Consider the following 23257-nt stretch of genomic DNA (forward strand, 5'->3'; position numbering starts at 1 on the left):
TCTGGGCCTCTAGGTTTAGGAAGGGCCAGTGGATGATAATTTAGGGAGGGGTACATCTCTTGGATGATAGTCTCGAGTTGTTTTGTATTCGCTCTTCCCTGAGCTGATCTGAAGGCCCGCCACCATCAGATACATGAATTGGGGCCTGTGGTGGCCAGGAACAGCAACAGACCATGCAACAGATTCAGGGATGTCATCTCTTTAACCTGTAAGCAAAATTTCGTCCTGCGATGTAAACAAGGCTGGGCTGTAGATAAGAGAGTTAGGCTAACCTGATTAAGCTTTTGAAGATAACCAATGTGGACATACTACAATAACATATTCAGAACTTAACCACTGTAAACATTTTGTAACAACATATTCAGTGCTTAAATATCGAGGACAACCAATACAATCAATTTATAACATATTTAGATAATATTCATTGTGATATGTCTTCCATAAGATTATATAATATAAAATTTACTAGGGGGTCCCTTTAATGAATTAAGACCAGAATAATCATTTTCTGGGTGGCCACTTCTATATTCATCAAAGGGAGTTCCCATCTATAATCGTTTTGACAAACAATTAAGAATATATATCTTTTTATTTTATAACTGTTAATTGCAATTTGATTGTTGCATGTGGGTGACAATACACGTCACTTTCATAAAATAAATTTCAGTGGTACTTTGATCAATTAACAACCTGGGAAGGAAAGAATGTCTTTAATTTAATAATATTTATCTATAAGTCAATTTACAATAGGCGAATATCCTTTGAAAAGGAAGGAACATATTGAGCTCAACTGTATGAACACAAACAACAGACAATAGACAAACATATGAGACAGTGTATAAAATTAGGGTGCACTCAAATATAACTGGCCAAATTGAATTATACTATTCTCTTTATGATTATTAGATTATAATTGTAGGCGCCATTGTTAACTGGTTGAAATTGGACAATGTTAGGTCATCGGCATCATCAACACGCTTATCAACTTGTTTTACTAAGCATTCTGGAAGCCACCTGGCTGACTTCATTTCCTTGGAGTAAACACACACTGACCCTCGGCCCCAGATGAGTACGGGGTCAGGCCCATGCCATGAGTGGTCCAGGGGGGTCTCTCCACATCACAGAGGCAAATTGTTTTTGCGTCTCTGGTTGCCAGAAACGGTTGGCTGCAGATGAACCTTTGGCATCCAAATTTAAGAAGTTAAGAATAAATAGTGCATGTGATATCAGGTTTCTAGGTGACCCCTTGATAGGGTACCATTCCCCTCTTTTTATTTTATCTAATGTAATTTTGAGTGTGAGGTTGGCTCTTTTTATAATGCCTTGTCCCTGTGGATTATATGGGATTCCCGTTATGTGTGTTATTTTTAATTATTTGTAAAACTTTGAGAAGCCAGAACTGGTATAGCCTGGACCAGTGTCTGTCTTAATTTGTTGTGGACATCTAAGTACTGAGAAGGCAACTAGAAGGTGGGCAATTACATGTTTAGTAGCCTCCCCGGATTGTAGGGTGGCAAATACAAATCCACTATATGTATTAATGTTGACATGTATATATTTAAGATTTCCAAATTTAGGGTAATGTGTGACATCCATATAGTGTATAACATACATTTGGGCCCAAGATTTACATACGGCCTGAATAGCTGAAGCTACAAAGGACTGGCTCAATGGGCTGTACAATACCTGTAGAGTGTTTACCTAGCCCTTTGCCTGGAATGTACCCATTTTTAAACATCTGCATAGTGACAATTTCATTAGGGCTAGAAATAATCATCCCCATTTGTGATAATAGGTCTCTCCCCCATAGATTAATGGGTAACCCTGAGATGATATAAGGTTGAATGGTGCCCTGATTACCATCTTGGTCTCTCCAGGTCAGATCTTTGGCACTTTGTTTAGGATTTTGACTCTGACCTATACCCCTGAGATGGGTGAGGGTGTCTTTTAATGGCCACGCCTGAGGCCAATTTTTTCCCTTGATGACAGTTACATCAGCACCAGTGTCTACCAATCCAGAAAATTGTCTCCCATCCAACCACAAGGTCATGAGAGGCTTTTGGGCTGAAAGCATCTCCGACCAGTAGACATCGGATGAGCCGAATCCCTGGCTGCCTCGGGCGTTGTTAAGAGCCTTATTAGAGGTAGAGAGAAGGGGAAGGAGTAACAATTGAGCAAATCTTCGGCCTGATTGAATGGTGTTAATGACTTTGGGGGAAGAAACCATAACTCTAATCTCTCCGGAATAATCACTATCAATCACCCCCGGGTAGATCAGCAGCCCATCTATAGTGCTGTTGTTTTTGTCTATTACAAGCCCAAAGGTTTCCTTAGGCAGGGGCCCAAAGACCCCTGTCGGAAGGGCCTGTACCCCCATTTCTGGAGTCAATACTGTGTGGGCGGTGGAACTGAGGTCCAGTCCGGCACTTCCCATTGTTGCTCTGAAGAGGTCTGGAATGGATTGTTGTTTGCTGGAGCAAAATTGAGCGCCCTGTAAATTTGGGTGCAGGGGCCTGGGGCTGGCCCCCTCTCCCGTTTCCCTGATCCGGGTTATGGACAAGCGGGAGGGGCCGGCCCTGAGCGTCCGTCTTGGACCTACATTCTCTCGCCCAATGTCTTTCTCTATTGCATCGAGGGCAAGGCCCCGGAAGTGAGGCCCCAGGGGCCAACGCCCTAGGGGCCTGACATTCCTTGGCAAAATGACCCATTGTCCTGCACCGGAAACACTTGCTGCCTGGGCGGCGCGACAAAAACTGTTTGACCGTGTAACCCTGCATGGCAGCAGCCATAGCAAGTCCCTGTTGGTAGGCGGTCCCAATTTCTGAGCAAAGGCGAATGTAACCTGAGAGATCAGTTTTCTTTTTATAAGGGCGGATGGCGGCCTGGCAAGCAGCATTAGCATTTTCAAAAGCAAGCTGTTTAACAAAATCTGTCCCAGTTTTTGCACTCCCAAAAATCCGACCCGCTGTTGTGAGCAGGCGGTGAACAAAATCCGCGAAGAGCTCATCAGGCCCCTGTCGGATATTGGTGAGAGAAGCACTCACATCCCCTTTAGAAGGGAGCTTTCTCCAGGCTCTAGTGGCTGCGGTCTGAATCTGGGCATATAACCCCGCATCAAATTGCCTCTGCTGATCGCTGGTAGCATAGGCCCCATCCCCTAGAAGCATATCAAGTATCCAACCATTACCCGCCTGAGCATTGTGTCTAGCAGTATCTCGGCAATTTTCAACATATTCAGATTTCCATAATAAATAATCACCTCCTGTAAGGGTGGCGTGGGCCAGAGTCTGCCAATCAATTGGGGTGAGCCAATTTTCTGCCACCAATTCTAAAATGGCCATTGTGTAAGGTGCAGTGGCCCCTTATTGAGCTGTGGCCGTTTTAAATTTTTTAATGACCTTAAAATCGAAACCACTGTGGTGTCTCCACGCCTGTCCCTGTGCGTCAGTAGTTTTAGTTACGGGAAAGGCTTCCGCATTTTTAAGTTTCGGGGATACTCCCGACCCGGATGGCACCCTAGGGGCCGCCCCACTAACGGGGGGTCGTGGCTTAAGTTTGTCTTCTCTATGGACATTTTCATGGGCTTTGCCTGTTCTTAAGCCTTCAAGCTGGGTAATAAGTTCTTGATGTTCCTTTTCTAACCTTAACTGTTCTTTTAGAAATTCTATTTTGTCCCGGAGTTCCTTTTGGGGATCAACAACAGGGCATGCTAGAGCGGGCACAATGGGAGTGTTGGGTTCTGGAAGATAAGGAGGCGGACATTGAACTACGGGTGGCCAATCAGGATTGCGATATCTGGTTGCCTCCTCCTCGAGGTTGGCCCAGTCAGCCTCCCCCGGACCGTTCTGTGAAAAGGGGGGGTTTCTGAAATGTCGGAGGGAAGGATACAAGGCTGGTACCTCCTCAACAGGCGGGGCGGGGTCAGAGGCAGGGGCTGAAAGAGCGAAGGCGGAAGCTGAGGAGCGCCGAAGCTTTTCTTTAAAAGGCTTGGAAGAGGCAGAGCCCGCCTGTAAACCCTCATCAATAACATTTTGTTTTTTCTTGTCTGAGTCATTGTTGCTATCAAAAGACATCAAGTCTTTTTCCTCATTTTTTGAGGAAGTCCCGTCCCGCAGGGGCTCGGGCCTCGGCGCCATCTTGGCATCCCGCAGGGTATTTACAAACTCCTCACTCCGAGGGAGAGTGATGGACCCTTCCTCCAATCGGAGAGCTATCTCACCGACCTGGATGGCTTGAGCCACCACCAGATCTTTGGTTTTCTGAGAGATAATGTCATTAATAAGATTCCAATAAGAAAATGTAGTGATTGGGACCTTTCCTGGTCCGCAAGTAGCATAATAATCCTTAAGGGCCTCCCCTACTCTTTTTCATCTCTTCTCGTCAATGGTACCCTCGGCGGGAAACCAAGGGCAGAGATCTCTAATATAATCAAAAAAATTTTAACAACTGTTTGACTGTAACCTTTACCCCTCGTGCCTGTAAAGTTTCTTTAAGACCTTATACAAATAACTCATGCTAGCTAATGCCCTGTCCCATAATCACTGCTTGACTCACCGAGGTGCAGGAAAGACGGCAGGTTCACATCAGACGCAATCCTCTTTTTTCTATTTTATTTTATTGGGCCCCCGAGCAGCGTTCTTCACTGGATCCCCCCTTCTCTGGCCCCACATTGGGCGCCACTTGTCCCGGCCCGCGGGTAAGTCAACGGAGACCCTAGAGGGGGGGTGAGAATGACAAAGGACAGGGGACACGAGAGATGGAGACAAGACAGGTTTCTGATCAAGTCTCGTTTATTGCGGAAGCTGCTACAACATATATACCGTAGGGCTAGAGGGGAGGAGCAAGAGGAGGGTACTGGGGCTACTTCCTTGTTGCCGGGTAGATTTGCAGCAGGCCCGGATATGTCCGTAAAAGGCACTCAAGAGTTCTAGCGGGGGGTCAAGGCCCCCCACAGGCTTCCAATGGCAAAGAACATATAGAGATGTAAAATGTTTTAGCCTCCATGTTGTGCTCTAAAACTTCTGACCCTTACAAAAATGATATTGATTTACATGTCTTTTGCTACTAGTGACACTGAATACTTTTATGTTTTTAAATGAGTTGAACCACATAAATTATTTCATCAATTTTTCTGATAATATCTTTTTTTTACTTACCTGGACAGTCTTTTGTCAGGTTAATAGAAGTGCAGAAAGAATACTATCTAGCAAAATTCTATCTTGTGTATTATTCCACAGATATTCTTTAATTACCTCTGGGTATGGGTTGAGTTCTGTGATCCCTAAAAAGATGTGTTGAAGTCCTGTTCCCTAGACCTTATTTGAAAACAAGACCTGTTATGGTTAATATCTAGATTTTCCTCAAAGTCCCATATACTCATAGGTGGGCTTTGGCGAGGTAATTTGATATGGCTGGACATATTTATCAGTGGATTAGTCCACTGATGAGTTTATAGCTAAATGTGATATTGGGAAGTAAAGCCTGGTGTAAGGAGGTGGGTCATTGGAGGCATGCCCTGAAAAGGTACATCTCCCTCCTTCCTCCCTTAATCTCTCTGCTTCCCACCTCCATTTGATAGGCAAACCACTTCTGTGATGCCTTTCTACCATGCTTCCCTGCTAGCTGACTATAAACTGAAACCTCTATAAACTGTGAGCCAAAATACATCATTCCTCCTTTAAATTGTAAGTATTGGGTATTGTGACTCAGATGAGAAAGTAGCTAAAATAGGAGCATTCCACAGGTAATTATTTAAGATGTGTTCAAAATAGAGTAGATGGGGCTCTAATCAACATGACTTGTATCCACAAGAAGACAGACATGTGAAGACAAAGAGATATACAGGGATTATATTATGTGCCAACAAAAGCAGAGCTCAAAGTTATACAGCTGAAAAAGTCAAGGAATATCAAAGATTACTATAAAACTATCAGAAACCATGTGGAGATGAGGTTAAAATTCCCTCAGAGGAGTATGGCTCCCTGATTTTAGATTTGTACCCTCTAAAACCATGAGACATTACATTTTCATTGTTGTAAAACCCCTACTTTATAACCCTAGGTACCTCATTGTCCTCCTAGGGAACTAATATACCTGCTAAAAGCTAGACACTACTCTAGGCATTCATTTGATTAGCTAATACTAAAATAAATGCAGTGACATAATAAATATGGTCCTCAGCCAGATGTGTCATGCACCAATAATCCCTACATCCTGGAGGCTGAGACAGGAGGATGGCAAGTTTGAGCCCATCCTAAGAAATTTAACAAGTGATTGAGACCTTGCCTCAAAATAAAAAGTAATTTTTACTAGGGATATAGACTAACAACAAGGCCTGGGTTCAATCCCTGGTACCACAAAATAAACAAATAAAATAAGTACATAAATACATGAGTAAGGTCCTTTCTGAAATATGTTTCTAATACATGCTTAAGAACTAACTCTAGAATAATGGTATAAGGTAGTATAAGATGCAGATGGGACATACATCTTAAAGCCTATAAATCAAAATAAGGACTCAAATGATGTTCTAAATATAACTTAATATCTTTCTTGAGAAATGAGTAGAATTAAAAAGAATGTCTGACCACATCAACACCATGAAAGTATCATGTACAATTAAAGAACTCTATATATCACAGTATGTAGAGGGAGGTGTAGTCAATTATAAATCCCCCTGCTTCTAGAGATTGGGGTTAAACACTTTAGGTTGTATGAATAATGCTGTAGTAATTTAATTGCTAATTCCATTTTAACATTTTATATTAAAATAATAGACTATCTTGGAAATGGTATGGGAGTAGACATAATAAAGTATGGTAATTTATAATGCAAATAAAGGCAGTGAGTGGCATACACAGTGGGCCAAATTCAGCTCTTGGAGAACACACAGGAGTCCTATTAACTTTAGAATTAGCTGTGTTTACTCATATAAATTGGATGATTCTCTAAAAGAGTTTTTCTTTTTTGAATGAACAATTTGTTAGAGATTTGTGTATTTTCACATAAATCAAGAAAATCATACTTCATATAAATGAAAGACATTTATGCATATATATGCAGGTATGTGTGCACATGCATATACTTCACAGTTTTTTACTGGTCATTTCTTAGAATTAGTGAGTTAATTAAAATCTATTGATAAGAGCTGCCATTTGTTCCAACCAATGGGAGGTTAAGAGACTCATGAATAGTGTTTCCTTATTGGAGATTTTTCTTTTTTGCCACTAGGAAACCTTCTATTACCATAATAAGCCCATTCTAGCCTAGAGTGGATGAGTGACCAGATGAAGAGCATAACCCAAGCATCCTAGCCATTTCAACTGAGGTCCTACTTAGATTATCTAGTCCCAATCTAACCACCCCAAGCAAGAAGAAATGCCCTGCCAAACCACAACAATGTGAGAAATAATGAATTTCTATTATTTTAGAAATTTCATATTGAGTCTGTTCCTTATGCTTCAAAAACCAAGCTTTAAAAATTACTATTTATGATATTAACAGAGCACCTATTATGAATTAGGCAATTTTGGGGGGATGTTGCATGCTATTTCTAAAGTTTTAACAGAAACATGATTATTTTTACCTTCCTTTCATTAATGAAGAAACACCCAATCATAATGAACTGAAACAAGTTTTAAATTCAGGATCTTGCAACTTTTTCAATTTTGGCATGTTTTGTCTTTAAATCAGATTAGCTTCTCAACAGTGTTTATTCATCTAGTAACAATTGTGAAGAAGTCACTAAATTACTGTGCAAGTAGTTACCCACAGCTATTAACTCATATTCACTTTTAGGTTTGTATTTCTTAGTTCAGTCAGTTTAAAAAGTATCTTTGACCTCAGATAATTCATTTTTCTTCATAAGACCCTTATATTTGTAAATAATAAACAATTTAGGGTCGGGGATTTAGCTCAGTAGCGCTGTGCCTACCTCGCAAGTGCAAAGTCCTGAGTTTGATCCCCGGTACTGAAAATAATAATAACAATAATAATAATAATAATAATAAGCATTTGATATGCAAAATGGTGGTCTAAGCCAAATGATGTGTACAAAAATGGAGCATTTTCCTAATTCCAGGAACTTTTAGGCTATCTCTGGTGATGTATGGAGTAAAATAAAGCCAATAAGTTTGTGGTGAACTTGCTCTTTGGATTTGTAGCTTGGTATCAATTTACAGATTATTCTAGACAATAAGAATGGCAAACAATTATGAAGCATTTTCATAATTTTTGTCAAGGCATAAGAAGTTAAAACTAGGCATTCTCCTATTACTTGTTACCAAGGGATTCTTCTCAGAGCAAGATTAGGGTGAATGACACATAATGGCATAAAAGGGACACTAAGAGGAGGGGAGGAGATAACTAGTTATTTAAAAAGATATACAAGGATATATATATATATATATATATATATATATATATATATGAAAGAACAAGAAAAAGAGGTAAAGAGACATGAAGTTTTCTGATATTGTTTACTTGATTCTAGTTGTTTCCAGGTCTTTCTAAGTGCTCTGGGCACTTGTAGTTTCCCATCTGGCTGCAATCAATTCCTTTTTCTTTTTTAATTCTCAAAACTCTGATTTATGTTGCTTGCAATGAGTATAACCTTTAAATAAAACAGCATAGTAGAGGATGTTAGGTTGAAGACTGGCTCACAATTTATTCAAGTCCTAAACCCTGAAGCCTGTGAGAACTACCTTATAATTCAATGAAATATTGCAAACATGATTAATTTGAGGATCTTGAATAAGGAAATTATCGTGGATTTCCCAAACAGCCCCAAAATTGATCACAAGTGTCCTTATAAGACAGAAAGCAATAAATTACCTAGAAATATATAACTCATGAAGGAATAAAAATCTGAGTAGACCTATAACTGAAAAAATTTCAGAAGGAAAAAGCCCACAACCAAATGGCTTTACTAGTGAATTCTCCCAAACATTTAGAGAATTCATACCAATTTTAAACAATTCTTTTAAGAAATTGAAGAAATTGGGGCAATGCACTTTCTGATCCCCCTTCTGTCTCTCTTAGAAGCTATTTTTCTCTCAATGAATTATTCCGACTCTTGAAAAAGAAAAAGAGAAAAAAGAGAGAATTTGAAGAGGCATGCGTAATTCCAAGTCAATTTTTGAAGGCCAATATTATCTGGTTAGCAAAGCCAGATGAAGAAGTCTGAAAAAGAAAGCTGTGGGCTAATATCCCTAATGAAACGGGGGCAAGAATCTTCAGCAAAAAACTAGCAAACTAAATTCAACATTGTATGAAAAGCATCACACACCAGGACAAAGTAGGATATACCTGGGATGCTAGGATGTTCTTAGGATGATTTAACCTGTAAAAATCTTTTAATGTTATATATCACACTAAAATAAAGGACAGAAATTACAGGGCCTCAATAGATGCAGAATTATTTGATAAAATTTAACATTATTTCATGACAAAACTCTTAACAAACTAGGTATAAAAAGAAAATACCTCAAAACAGTAAAAGTGATTATAAAAAGTCCACATATCGAACAATACAATGTGGTAAAAAAGAAAGATTTTAATTTTTTTCCTATAACTTTAGGAAAAGTCAACGATGTTCATTCTTTTCACTTCTGCTGGAAGTTGTAACCAGCACAAGAACTTAAACACATTCAAATAGGGAAGCAAAAAGTAAAAATTGCCCCTTTTGTAGATGGTATGATCTTATATGGAACATTCCAAATATTTCACTAAAAAGTGTTAGAACTAATAAATAATTCAGTAAGGTTACAGAACACAAAATCAATATACAAAAAACAGAATTGTTTTGATACAGAAACAATCCATCTGAAAGAAAATTAGGAAAACAATTTCATTTACAATGGCAGAAAAAAGGATAAAACACTTCAGAATATATAAATACCTAAGGAAATGAAAACCTTTTATATTGAACACTACAAAACATCAATAAGCGAAATCAAAGAAGTTGTAAAAAAATGGGAAGGCATTCTGTGTTCACCAACTAGAGGGGCTGAAATTATTTAAAGGTCCATCTCTTCAAAATAATGTACAAATTCAAGGCAATCACCATCAAAATCCTCATGACAAATTTTATAGAAATAGAAAAAATAATTCTAAAGTGTATACGGAGACACAAAAATCCACATATGGTCAAATCAATCTAATTACAACTGTGCTAGAGACATCACACTGACTTTTTATAAAATATTACAAGACTTCTTTCTTCCCCATATTCCTTTTATTTCTTTCTCTTGTCTAATTGTGCTAACTCGTGTTTTAAGAAATATATTGAACAGGAATGATGATAATGAGCATCCTCGTCTTCTTCCTGATTGTAGAGTGAAAGCTTTCACCCTTTGTTCATAGAGTATAATGTTGCCTGTTGGTTTCTTGTAGATGGCTTTTATCACAGTGAGATAAAAACTTTTTATTCAAATTTTCTTTAGGGTTTTATAATGAATGAGTGTTGGACTTTGCCAAATATTTTTCTGTGTCTCTTGAGATGATCATGTGGTTTTTTCCTTGCTTCTGCTACTGTGATCTATTATATTTATTGATTTCATATGTTGAACTATTTCTGCATCCCTAGGATAATTTCTACTTGGTCATGGTGTATAATCTTTTTGATTTCCTGCATTTTGTTTCCCAATATCTTACTGAGGATTTTTTATCCATGTTCATTAAAAGTTCACAGTAATAAAAACAAAATGTTGCTAGCATAAAGCTAGTCATACAATGACATAGAAAAATACAGAAACCCCAGAAATAAATTAATTCATATAGGACAAACTGAACTTCAGCAAAGGTACCCAAAAAACCAAAAGCATAAGTAGTAGTCTCTTCAACAAACTGCCAGGAATATCTACATGCAAAAAAAACCAAAAACCCTGGATATTTACATTTTTAAAAATGAACTTGAACTTTTACCTTACACCATACACAAAAATAAAATCAAAATGAATTAAAGACTTAAATATAAGAGCTAAAATTGAAAAACTCCTAAGACATCACAGATGGAAAATTTTCACAATGTTGATCTTGGCTATGATTCTACACATATGACATTAACATCACAAACAACAAAACAAGGGACTTCTGGGAAGATGGTGAGGTGGTGAGCAGCAGCAAATCTGCCTTTCTGAGATTTGGAGTCCAGACATGGAATATAGCAATGCAGGGAAGAGAAAAAAGAGAGAAGTGGGTACCTGGGACACAGGAAGCATCTGAAGCAAGAATTGGAGCACTTGGGAGAGTGAAGAAAGAGACCTCAATGCAGAAGACAGAGGCGGCAAATGGCACTTTCTTTCTGAATCTCAGCTTGCAGTGTGAGAGAGGCAGCTCAAACCTACTGAGGCATAGTGACCACAGATGACTACAGAGGACTCCATGGAGAAACACATCAGTGTAATGGAGCAGTGTACACTGTGGGCTGCAATGTCTAGTGAGTGATTCTGGTTCAGACATCCGCAGGAGAGGGCAACTCTCCAGTTGCCATTTTGGGAAGGAGTCAGAGCAGCCACAGGCTGGCTCCATCACAAGGGTAAAAATGTCAGGGTGAGGCACATCTGCAGGAGACATTCAGGGTCAGGGACCTGAGTTCAAGATTACAAGAGGGATCTGGAATGTTGTGTGTTGGACAGCTCAGTTCCTAGCCTCACTGCCAGAAACCAGGATCAGCCTGAATATCAGTGGATTTGAAAGTGCAGGTTTGCTGAGATTATCCACCACCCCCTAATTATGCTGATGTAGAATTATTATACAATATCACTAAGTAGGATTCACCCCAGGGATACATGGATGGTTCAATATTTGCAAATCAATAAATCTAATAAACCATATAAACAGAGCCAAAGACAAAAATCACATGATCATCTTGACTGACAAAAAATTTTTTTTGACAAAGTCCAACACCCATTTGAGTTAAAAGACCTATAGAAAATGGGAATAGATGCTCTTTTTCTCAATCTGACAAGAAAAAAGCCATCTATGACAAACCAACAGCCAACTACTAAATGGTCAAAACCTGAAAGCTTTCACTCTAAAATCAGGAACAAGATAAGCATGCCCACTACCATCAATCCTCTTTAATATAGTTCTGGAAACATTAGCCAGAGCAATGAGACAAGAGAAAGAAATAAAAGAAATAAGAATAAGAAAGGATAAAGTTAAATTATCATTATTTGAGGATGATATGATACTTTATGTAGAAGATCCCAAAAACTCCACCAAAAGACATCTAAATTTAACAACCAAAACCATTAATGTAGCTGGTTACAAAGTCAACACTCAAAAACCAATAGCATTCCTGTACACAAAAAACAAACTCACTGAGAGAAATTAGGGAAAACACACCTTTCACAATAGCACCAAAAAAACAAAATACGGGACGGGGATTTAGCTCAGTGGTTCTACCGCCTGCTTTGAAAGCACAAGGTCCTGAGTTTGATCCCCAGTATCAAAAAAAAAAAAAAAGAAAAGAAAAAGAAAAAAATATACTTAGATATCAATCAGACAAAGGAAGTAAAAGATCTTTACATAAAAAAACTACAGTACTCTGAAAAAGGAGATTGAAGAGTATATCAGAAAATGGACAGCTGTTATTGTTTTTGGATAGTCAGAAGCAATATAATGAAAATGGCCATATTTCCAAAACTGTTCTACATATTTAATGTAATCCCAATCAAAATACCAATAGCATACTTCACAGAACTATAAGAAACAATGCTGACATTCATTTGGAACCAGAAGAATCTTAGAATTACATAAGCAATTGTGAGCATAAAAAGGCAAGACAAGGAGAATGACTTCCATCTCTGACTTGAAATTATACTACAAAGCTACTGTAATAAAAACAGCATGATATAGGCAAAATAAAAATCAGATCCAAGGATTAATGGAGCAGATTAGAATGTGCAGAGACAACTTCAAATACACTCAACCACTTTATCTTTGACAAAGGAGCCAAACACTGTCACTGGAAGAAAGATAGTCTCTTCAATAAATGGTGCTAGAAATATGGCCTTTCCAATATGCTGAAGATTAAATCTAGATCCATATCTCTCACTATGCACTAAGCTAAAATTGATATGGATCACAGTTCTAAATATTACAAGAGAAATACTAAGTCTGCTGAAAGATAGAATAGGTAAAATTCTTGAAGACATGGGTATAGGCAAAGATTTTATGAACAAAACCTGGATTGCACAAGAAATATCACAAGGAATCAACAAATGGGATCTCATCTTCTTAAAAATCTTTTGCACAGCAAAAGAAATCACTAACAGAGTGCAGAGACAATCCACAAAATGGGAAAAAAATTTTGCAAGCTGTCTCTCAAAAGACTAATATCTAGAATATATAAAAAACTAAAAAAAAAGTCAGGTCCCCCTAATTTAAAGATGCAATAAAAAAGTGGGCATCCGAAAATAGATACTTCTTAGGTAAAGAAGTACAAATGGCAAATAAATATATAAAAAAGTGTTCAACATCACTCTGGTCATTTAAGAGATCCAAATTAAAGCAATACTGTGATACCATCTCACTCCAGAAAGAATGACTATTATAAAGAAATCAACCAATAACAAATGCTGGCAGGGCTGTGGGGAAAAGTGAACACTTCTCCCTTGTTGGTGGGAGTACAGCTGATGTAACCAAGGTGAAAATCAGTGTGGGGATTTCTCAAAAAACAAAACCTAGAGGTTCCATTTGACCCAGCTATTTCCCTTTATGGTATCTTCTGAAAAGAATTAAAAGCATCATATCACAGTGATATATGCACATCCATGTTTATGGCAGCACAATTTGTAATAGCTAAATCTTGGAAACAGCGCAAATGCCCATGAGCAGATGAATGGGTAAAGAAAATGCGAGGGATTTTTAAAATATACAATGGAGTACTATTCTTCCAGAAAAAAGGATAAACTTGAAACATTTCTAAGTAAATTGATGCAATCTGAGATCATACTCAAGTGAAATAAGTCAAATGTACATGTTTAAATATCTATTGTTTCTCTAATATGAGAATCTGAAGGTTTAAATGAGGACCAAAATGTATAATTGATAATGAGAAATAGGAAGAAAATGTTCAAATGGGAATGGGAAGATGAAAAAGGTGAGGGGGAAAGAAAGGAAGGGAAAAGAAAAATAGAATAGAAGAAAAAAATAGAAACAAAGCTTTTGAAAATAAAGAGGGGAAAGGTAGTAGGAAGGGGAGGGTATTGAAGAAAAAAGAAGAATCAAAATACATTATGTACAGGTATAAATTCCCTATGATGATCATTATGTATATCTAAAATGTACTGATAAAATCAATTTTAAAAACTGATCAACTGGGACTACATTAATATAAATGCTTCTCTATGGCAAAATAACCAGCACAATGAAAAGGCAACTCATGATATTAGGAGAAAGTATCAGAAAGCATGTATCTCCAAAGCATGTATCTCCAAAGCATATAAGGAGCTCCTATAAGAAATGGAAGGAGAGAGAAAGGACAGGGTAGGGGGTAGGGGAAGAGCAAGTTAAAAACATAAAGATCTGATATGTATATGTACCAACTCCCCATGATCAATATATTCATTATGTATCCAAAACTTGTACTAATAAAAAAGAATTAGCTAAATCAAAAAATGAAAAGATGAATTTAAAAAAAAAACACTATAAAAAGCTAATCACCTAATTACACTGAAAAACTCTATCCTCCAATCTCACCCTCATGGCCATTCTCAAATCAACCATTCAGCAAGGGAAAATAATAATATATCTATGCTGAGAGGAGCAGGAACCCAAAAGCATAGATGAAGAGTCTGGATTTGTTTAGGGAAGAAAGAAGTTGATACTAAATAGATCATCAACAGTATTCATTACATTTCTAGGCAACATTTTGGTTTTACAAACATGAGAACCAATGAGAGCCAATGGTCACACAACTATCGAATTTTTGAAATCCTATGAGTATTAGACTGACCCTAAACATATTTTATATTTGATGTATTTTTGAATGAAATCAGTTTCATTTTTTCAACCTAACAAATGTTTCTTAGCACTAACTGTGATAAGTACTAGGAAAGAATCAGAATTTGAGGACCTCACAATCTAGTGCAGGAAGCCAACATGTAAACAGATTAATATAGTGCAGTGGTCTGTGAGAGAAAGATTAAAAATATACAATGAATGTCATAGAAATACTCCCTGACACAGCTTAGGAGTTAAGGAATGGCTTCTTAGTGGAAATGCCATCAGAGTTACACCTCACAAAAGAGAGGTAAAGATTAAGCAGGTAAAGAAGATGTTTGGTGGGGCTGGAAACACGAAGGGCAGGACCTGTTCATCAGTGACTTAATAGAGAGTACATTCAAGGAAGTTAGAAGATGGAGATGAGATTAGAGAAGAAAATAGTGGTGGGGACAATTATATCAGTTGAAGGAACTGAGCTTGCTACTAAAGTCATGAGAGGTCATTTGATTATTAGTCAAGGGGAATAATTAGAATTACAGAGAATGTGAGAAGTGTAGGAAGGCAACCCTAATAAGGATCTAGAGGAGAAAACACATTCAAGAAGCATCTTAAATGAAGAAATGAGGGTTCAATTGATTCAATTTGAGAGTAGGATCCAGGATACTTTGCAGTGTAGGGGAAGAAACATGTTTCCTCTACCTTCTTAGGTTTTGTCTATGGAGTATGCAAATTAAACTGCCAAAAGACAAATTGAAAAGGAAAGGAAGCATTCCAATTATATTTTTCTGTATGTACACAGGATTCCAGAGAAAATAAGTGAAAATCCAAAGAGACAGTTAAACCTGAGCGGTCGCATCAAATTTTAACAAAGGGCAAAGAGTTGAGAAGTGATGACTAAAAAAAGGAAGGAAAATGAAGGAGTTGAGCCTTTAGAGACAGGAGAAAGTGACTAGGAAGTTCTTGGTATATAAAAGTTGTTTAGTAAAGGTTTGTTAGGCAAACTAATCTTAGTACCATGTCAGATTATAGGGATCTCCTGTGATTACAGGTAATTTTCCTCTTCCTGATCTAGGAGGAGTTTCTTGTTCCCCCACTCCTGGAGATTGAATCCAGGGGGTCTTTTCCACTAAGCAACATCCCCAGCCCTTTTTATCTTTTGTTTTGAGACCGGATTTTGCTAGGTTGCCCAGGCAGGACTCAAACTTGCAATGCAAAAATGTTTATTGCAGTATCATTCACAATAGAAAACTTGGATGCAATTTATGTTTCCAACAATGGGTGAATTAATAAATAAATCTTAATGTGAAGAACATAATACAATTACTAAACTGTTGGATATATAATATTTTTAGTAACTGAGGAAATACTTCTTTAGTAGTGTTTATAAGCAGACTGTGAATTGTATATTTATTAAAATTTAAGCAATAAAAATAAGGCAGAAATGATGTCAAAATATTAACAGACTATTCCTCTAGGAAGACTCTTTAAAAAATTAAGGATAATTTTTTAAATTCTTTGATTCTATGTTTTTATGTCTCATCAACATAGGTATCCTTACGTTCCTTCTCTAATGTAAAGTACTAGGTCCTAAAAGATATTATAACTTTACTCTCTTATGCAACAGGTTGGAGGAAATAGAGGCAGAGGATGCAATTCCTTGCACCCCTATGGGAGTACCTTAGGCACGAAACTGGGCTGAGCCCTAGACTAGATGGATCCTTAAAGTACAGGTGCAGACAAGGTCCCCTCTGTCTCCAGCCTGCTATTCTTCTTTACAGATGAGATATAAACAGATGTCATAATTTCCTGCATTCCAAGTCTCAGATATCTCATGGCCCAAGGATGGATCTTATGTAGAAGCAGCTCTTTTTCCCATGCTTCCCATTCCTTATACCATATGTTCCCAGGAACAAGGTAATAAACAAGCAAGTGAACCAATATTTCAAAAAAGGAGGGAACTCAAAGGAGTAAACTGTGTCAAGAATTCATCTTGTCCCCTGATTATACTCAAGGTTGAGGACTATAAAGTTTGAGGGAACAGAAAATTATGAACTCTTTCAGCCTAGGAACAGGTATCTCTGCATGATATATTTGTGGATGAACTGATGAGATTTGGTTCTACCTCCACGTTAAAGCCATCTGATCAATCTTATCACTCACCAGCCTATTGTTTATCAAGAAATCTGTAACTCTTCTTTTGTTTAGAGGAGCACTTCTTCCTCTGAGTATATAGTTGGCATCTCCTAGCTCTGAGTTATTTTTGTCTCATGACTTACCTTCAGTAGAATTACAGCAGAGCTGCCAGGGCCGGTCACTGGGAGCTTGTGGCCAACAATCCAGCTGGCACAAAGCTTGCAGCTCCAGGTTCTGAAAGGATTTCAGGCCTACCTTACTACCATCCTTTAGTCATTCTGTATTTCTCTGAACACTACAAGCCACATCAACTTGAAGACTGCCCAGCTGAGGATTTCCTTATTGTAGAATTTGATGGCAAATGATCCAGGGCACAGAGAAAACAGAGACAAGGAATTTACTAAAGTTGGACAATGGAAGCACTGGTCTGTCTACACTAGCTTAGTTGATCTCATCTGAACTCTGGAAGAAGGGAAATTCATGGGCAAAGTCTCCAGCTATGGTCTCAGAAGGCGAGTGGTCTGGAATGTGCTCTGTTCTGGGAGTCACTACAGGCAAAGGGTGCTCATGGTCATATTATTTAAGGCCTGTTTGCCTTTGGGGAGGGCTCTGGGTCCTTGAAAAAGAAGCACTACAAAAGATCAATCTCTATAATCATACAGCCTTTCCTTTAGCAGGGAGAGTGTAACCAAACAGGTCAAAATCTTCTGCAGCCTCATTCTGTCTCCTGAAGCCATTACTATAAAGAGCCAGGTAAAACTGCTCAGAGAAGCCTTTATAAATTTTTATCAATTGCATTACATTTTTGTGGTACTCCTCTATAACACAAAGGTCTTAATTTATACTAGATCCTTCACATACATTTCCTGAATAGAATACTGTATAAGCTCCCTCAGTAGAATGTAATCTCTCTGACATTAATTTTAAGTATATGAGTACAGATAAATTTTTTCTATTTTATTTATTGTTGTACCTTCAATACCTAGAACAGTGTCTGTCACATAAGAGTATTCAATAAATAACTATAAAAGGAATGACTAAAAGAAACTATTTCTCAAAGAAAACTTCCTTGGAAACACATCAACAGGTAGGCCACACTTTTACTTTTTTAAAAATATAAAGATGCAAGCATTGCATAAAATTATAGAAGTACATTCTGAGTCAAAGTATAGTGGTGCTTTAGAGTAAATCAAATGTCATAAAATGAAAATGTAAACACTAAGTAAAATAATTACTATGTTTAGGTAAAATTTTTTGAATATTCACCAATGGCTAGTATAATAAGCAGTTCAGTTGTAAGGAATAGTAAAAGATTGGAGGATTTTATTAGGCCTAGCAACTTTTATGGTTGTTGAGGAGAAGATGTACTTCTTACTCCTGTGTTTCTACCAACTGACTGAGGTTTGATGGAGTCCTTTATATGTGTCCTTTTGGTCACCATGCAATCTTCTTTAGGTTTCATTGTGATGCTGTAGAAAAACAAAACTGAACTTAACATGAGTCCTGAATCCCCACTAACTTTGTCATAAATACCTTGTGGCATCATAAACCATCATAAGGTAGAGCATCTGGTACTGATGGCAGCCTGGGGGAATTTATGAATGTGGTGACTAGAAACTCACATGGCAGTTGCTTCAATTATTTAACCACGCATGGATAGAATGGTTGGTGCTGATTATTACAATGTATTACTCGAGTACCTATGTGTATACTGTATAAAGATGGTAGCCTTGTTCATGCTGTGATAACCACTGAAGCATATCACTTTGACTTACAGAGGGAAAGCTATTACTGTGTATTATAATCATCTGATTAGTAGTACATGTCAATTACATTGGTGTTGCAACTGAAAGTCAGAGCAAGATTTTATGCTTGCTAGGGAATGGCAGATATACTTCCCCTTGGGTGACCACAAGAAAAGTGCCAAGAAATACATTTGATTAATATACTGTATTCATTCAAGAATTGGCTTTTCAAAGCTTCTATTTCTTTTACGTAAACTGGTATGTAGAAAATCTTGCAAAAGATTTTCTTACAAACTTCATTTATTAACTTTATGACTGGTAATAATGTGTTGGGACTGATGAAATGACATCTGCATTTAGTACAAGAGTGGCTTAAATATATTTGTTGCTATTAATATTATGTTTGTTAATGTTTATCATTAGATGCAGCACTTCAACCTTTAAGAAAAATGATTATGTGCAATATAAAATTGACAAAGGAGAAAAAGAGAATTAAATGCAACCTCATATAAACCAATGCCTTGTAAGTTCACACAAAACAATGATAAATCTTCTTTCCAAAAGTGAGGGTTTTTATTTTTATTTGTTTTTTTGGTACTGGGGATCGAACTCAGGACCTTGTGCTTGCGAGGCAGAGTGCAGTACCACTGAGGGTTTTTATTTTTAGCTTTTACTAAAATGATAGTGACTTAGTTGTTGAGCTATAGATTCAGACTTATCAACCATTCATTCAGCAAACATTTATTAATTGGTCATTACAAAATATATTAGATTCAAAGAGGAAGAAAACATGAGTGTATTTTCAGAATCACACCTTTTTATATACAAGGTGAGAGGAAAATACATTTACCTAACTACAGAAAAACTTTATTTATCTAACAAAGTTTAGCTTTGTGATCACATGCTTATTTGAAAATTCAGTTAAATATATCTTAAATAGTTATTTAAATTGAAAAGTTATGTGTGTACGTTTATTCATCAATTTTCTGTTCTAGGACCAAAACTTTCTGTCTAAATATAAACTTGGTGATTAGCTGTTTCTTCAACAACTTTAAAACACTTAAAAATTAGAACTGGTAAATACTTGTAAAAAATTTGAGCAGTTCTTTTTGGATTTGTTAATTGCTGTAGTCTGTTTTGCAAATATTTATATTCAATATACCTTATTCCAAAGCAAAATTTCCAACAATCATCTTTATGTAGTTCTTTTGTGGTATTTTAATTGATTTCCATAGAAACATTAAATGTTCTGATATATATATATATATATTATATTTAATTACATTTTATAACTATTATGAAATACAGCAGACATCTATAGATTTGGAAATGCATACATATGATTCCCACACTCAATAGGAGCAGAAATGCAAGTGCATTCTTGAGAAAAGACTACTAAAATGCAGAGACAATTTGGACCAGATTACATATTTGCTAGGCTTTTCCACAAGAAAATTAGCCGTAGGTAGAGTAGAGTATGGTTCCTCTAGAATCTTTTTTCATGAAAATTAATGCCTTTAGTCTTTCTAGAAAGACTCTAGAATCAAAGTCAATAATTTAAAAATGTGTAACAAGCTGTAGTGCTAATGATATAATGTTATTATGCCTTTAAAAGAATGAAAATATTGGCATTTTCAAAATAGCACCCATCTAAAAGCACCAGACACAAATCACAAGGTAATTTTACATAGTGAAGACAATGCTCATTTTGAGATAATGATACAACATATCTGCCTTGACAGCTAAGGCTCATATTCATAGATTATTAGAATCACAAACAGAAATTCAGTGACTAACTCACACTGTGAGCCTTCTACATTGTAGTGAGAGCTTAAGAGTCAGAATTCTGTTTTCTTCCTCTATTTCCACATGTAGGAATCCACTTTGCATATAGAAGACCCTCAAATAATATGACATGATGAATGTACTAAACAGCCTTACAATAATATTAGAACAAAGCTTTCCTGATGTGTTCAATGTGCCATTAGCCTGATTTTAAGAAACATCATGAGAGACATATATTGGACAGCCACAAACAGTTGATAGGCTGAGATCAAATGCCTAAGAAGAAATTAAGCAGGAGTAAATCGACAGTAGAATTCTGTTTGTGACATTTGTAATGCTGAGTGGCTCTCTGCCTGAGAGAATTTTTTTAACATTTAAAGTGTTTTCTATGAGACTGTCACTGATAGCGTGCTCTCTTACGCCTTTTGCAACCAATCAGGTATTTGCATCAAATGAAGTTTACACAGCTATTTCATTTACAAATAAGTTACAATCTCCTTTCTGCATTCAGCATTGTAGTAGCATGTTTCTCAATTATTTTCTTAGTTTTCTTCACTTCTGGTGGCTTTTTTTATTCTTTTAGATGAAATGGTCAATGTCTTCTGCACAAGAAAACTGGATTTCCACTGGTGGCACATGATGTTCCAGAAGTAGCCCATCTATTATCAGTTTTTAAGCTTAAGTTCTGAAGCTGTGGAAAATGGAATCCAATCCATCTTTTGGAACTCTGGTTTGACCAAGGAGAGATTTTTAGATGCCTTTCCTGAATTGGTATTGCATCAGTGAAATCTTATTGGAAATTCCTAAATCTGCCATATATGGATTTAAGTAAGCAACTTTGGTCATCAAAGTTAGGGCCAACTTGTCTCATCCACTCATTTTGAAATTAAATATTTCCACTTTCAATTCAAGTTATCAGGTTTTCTTCATGGATGTATAATGTTAAATAAACTGACCTGTTATGTGTAGAATATAATATGTCCCATATCAATGCTCAAAGACCAGTTAGCATAATAGAAACCACTTCAAATATTATAAATATCTTTAATATGAGAGACTATTAACATTCTGGAAAGCAATCTAGAAATTTTCAATAGCAAAGTCACTACAACCCCTTGGGATGGAAGGCAATGGAAAGAAATAAATTTCAGAAATCTTATTCCAATATCGTGAAGAAGGAAATGAAAGAGCAGGTCATAAATGAATTGACAACTTGCATGCCTACATTTTTTCAGCTTTCCTAAAAGGTTCAGAACCAAAGTATAGAATATAATTTATTAAGCTGTGGGTAAAAAACATGAGAGCTTCTTTATTATTCATTTTCATCTACTATAATGAAGAACACTTTATCATCAGTTAACATGTTGAGTGACCCTGATAATATGTCTCAGTTTCTATGTTGGAGCAGTGTGTGTCCTTTATATAATGTGATAAAAGCAATGAACAAAACACCCAGGGTAGGTTGACACATGGTGGGAGAACTTCTTCCTTTGTCTGGTGTTAGCATCCTGCAGAATTCCATAGAGCACTTTACCCGACTACATGGACTTATGAGAGGTAGGAACTAATCTTGACTGTGCTAGTCCACATAAAGAAGACCTGAATTTAAAATATGTAGACACGTAGAGGAAAACACAAGGAAATTGAGAGACTGATTCTAGTAAAATTGAACTTCGGGGTTTTTACAAGATAATAAATGGTGATTTAATTAGAATGGACAGGAAGTTGAACAAAAACATCTCAAAATTATATGAAAGACTTTGAATCACAATCTACCTAAATTATTGATAAAAATGAACTTTGGTCTAAGTATTACCCTTATATATATTTTATAAAAACTAATCCCTATGCAATATTCCTTTGTTAGAATTTTATTTCTGATATTCATATATATGCTTTAATATTGGCTAATAAGTGTTGATTATAGTGAAGTTGTAAGCTATGTTTAATAATATTATGAAAAGTGATATTTTTTTCTTGTGGTAATGGTTACTCTGAAATTTCACTTTAAGCAGTACTACAATATAACAACTTTTATGATAAAATCGAGGACTGAGGATTTCCATATTTGGTTTAGAATCCAAAGTTGAAAGTAAGGTCCCATGCATTGTAACTATCAATGTGCAATCCAATTATTTAGCAAAGTAAATCTTTGTTGGCTCTTAAAACACTACCAAAAATTGTAAAGGCTCTGAGATTTTATCTTTTGGCAAGCTAAGACATTAACTTGCCAAAGTTTTATGTTTGCTAGCAAAAGGTGGGTGATCCCTGGTCAGAGAAAAATGACTTTATTTTCACGGCACAGGAGGCAGCATGGCTGAGACAACGTGGAGTAGTCCAAGGAGATATTGCATATCCAGTTAATCTGTATCACAGCTGAAGAAACTGAACCTTGGAAAAACAAACTAGTCTTTTATAATAAGCTACTAACAAAACTGGCTAAACTTTATCCTGGCAATAGGCATTATTATTATTTTTCTGGACTGCAAGCAAACATACACCTAATGAGGTTTGAATGAGGTAAAGGTAACTGAAGGCCATGAACTCTAACATGCGTGTGCTCTGCCCTGGAGTTCTAGAGATTTCCTATGTCCTTATTATTTTTATTTTCTGCTTCTCTTAGGACAAAAGAAAAAGGATTG

At 36.7% G+C, this 23257-nt stretch overlaps 1 protein-coding gene across 1 annotated transcript in view; it reads right to left on the reverse strand.

The window, feature by feature from the left end:
- Positions 1-1773: 1773 nt before the first annotated feature.
- The window catches only part of LOC147825280 (endogenous retrovirus group K member 10 Gag polyprotein-like), a 106387-nt gene continuing 84903 nt past the window's right edge, over positions 1774-23257 (reverse strand). The window contains exon 4 of the mRNA XM_087186309.1: positions 1774-4713. Coding sequence (XP_087042435.1) covers positions 2331-3341 — 1011 coding nt within the window. The 5' untranslated portion in view covers positions 3342-4713 and the 3' untranslated portion in view covers positions 1774-2330. The remainder of the gene's footprint in view (positions 4714-23257) is intronic.

This window comes from Heterocephalus glaber, unplaced genomic scaffold, assembly GCF_053883595.1.
Source record: "Heterocephalus glaber isolate CG9 unplaced genomic scaffold, H.glaber_assembly_v1.0 deba00001504, whole genome shotgun sequence".
NCBI lineage: Eukaryota > Metazoa > Chordata > Mammalia > Rodentia > Bathyergidae > Heterocephalus > Heterocephalus glaber.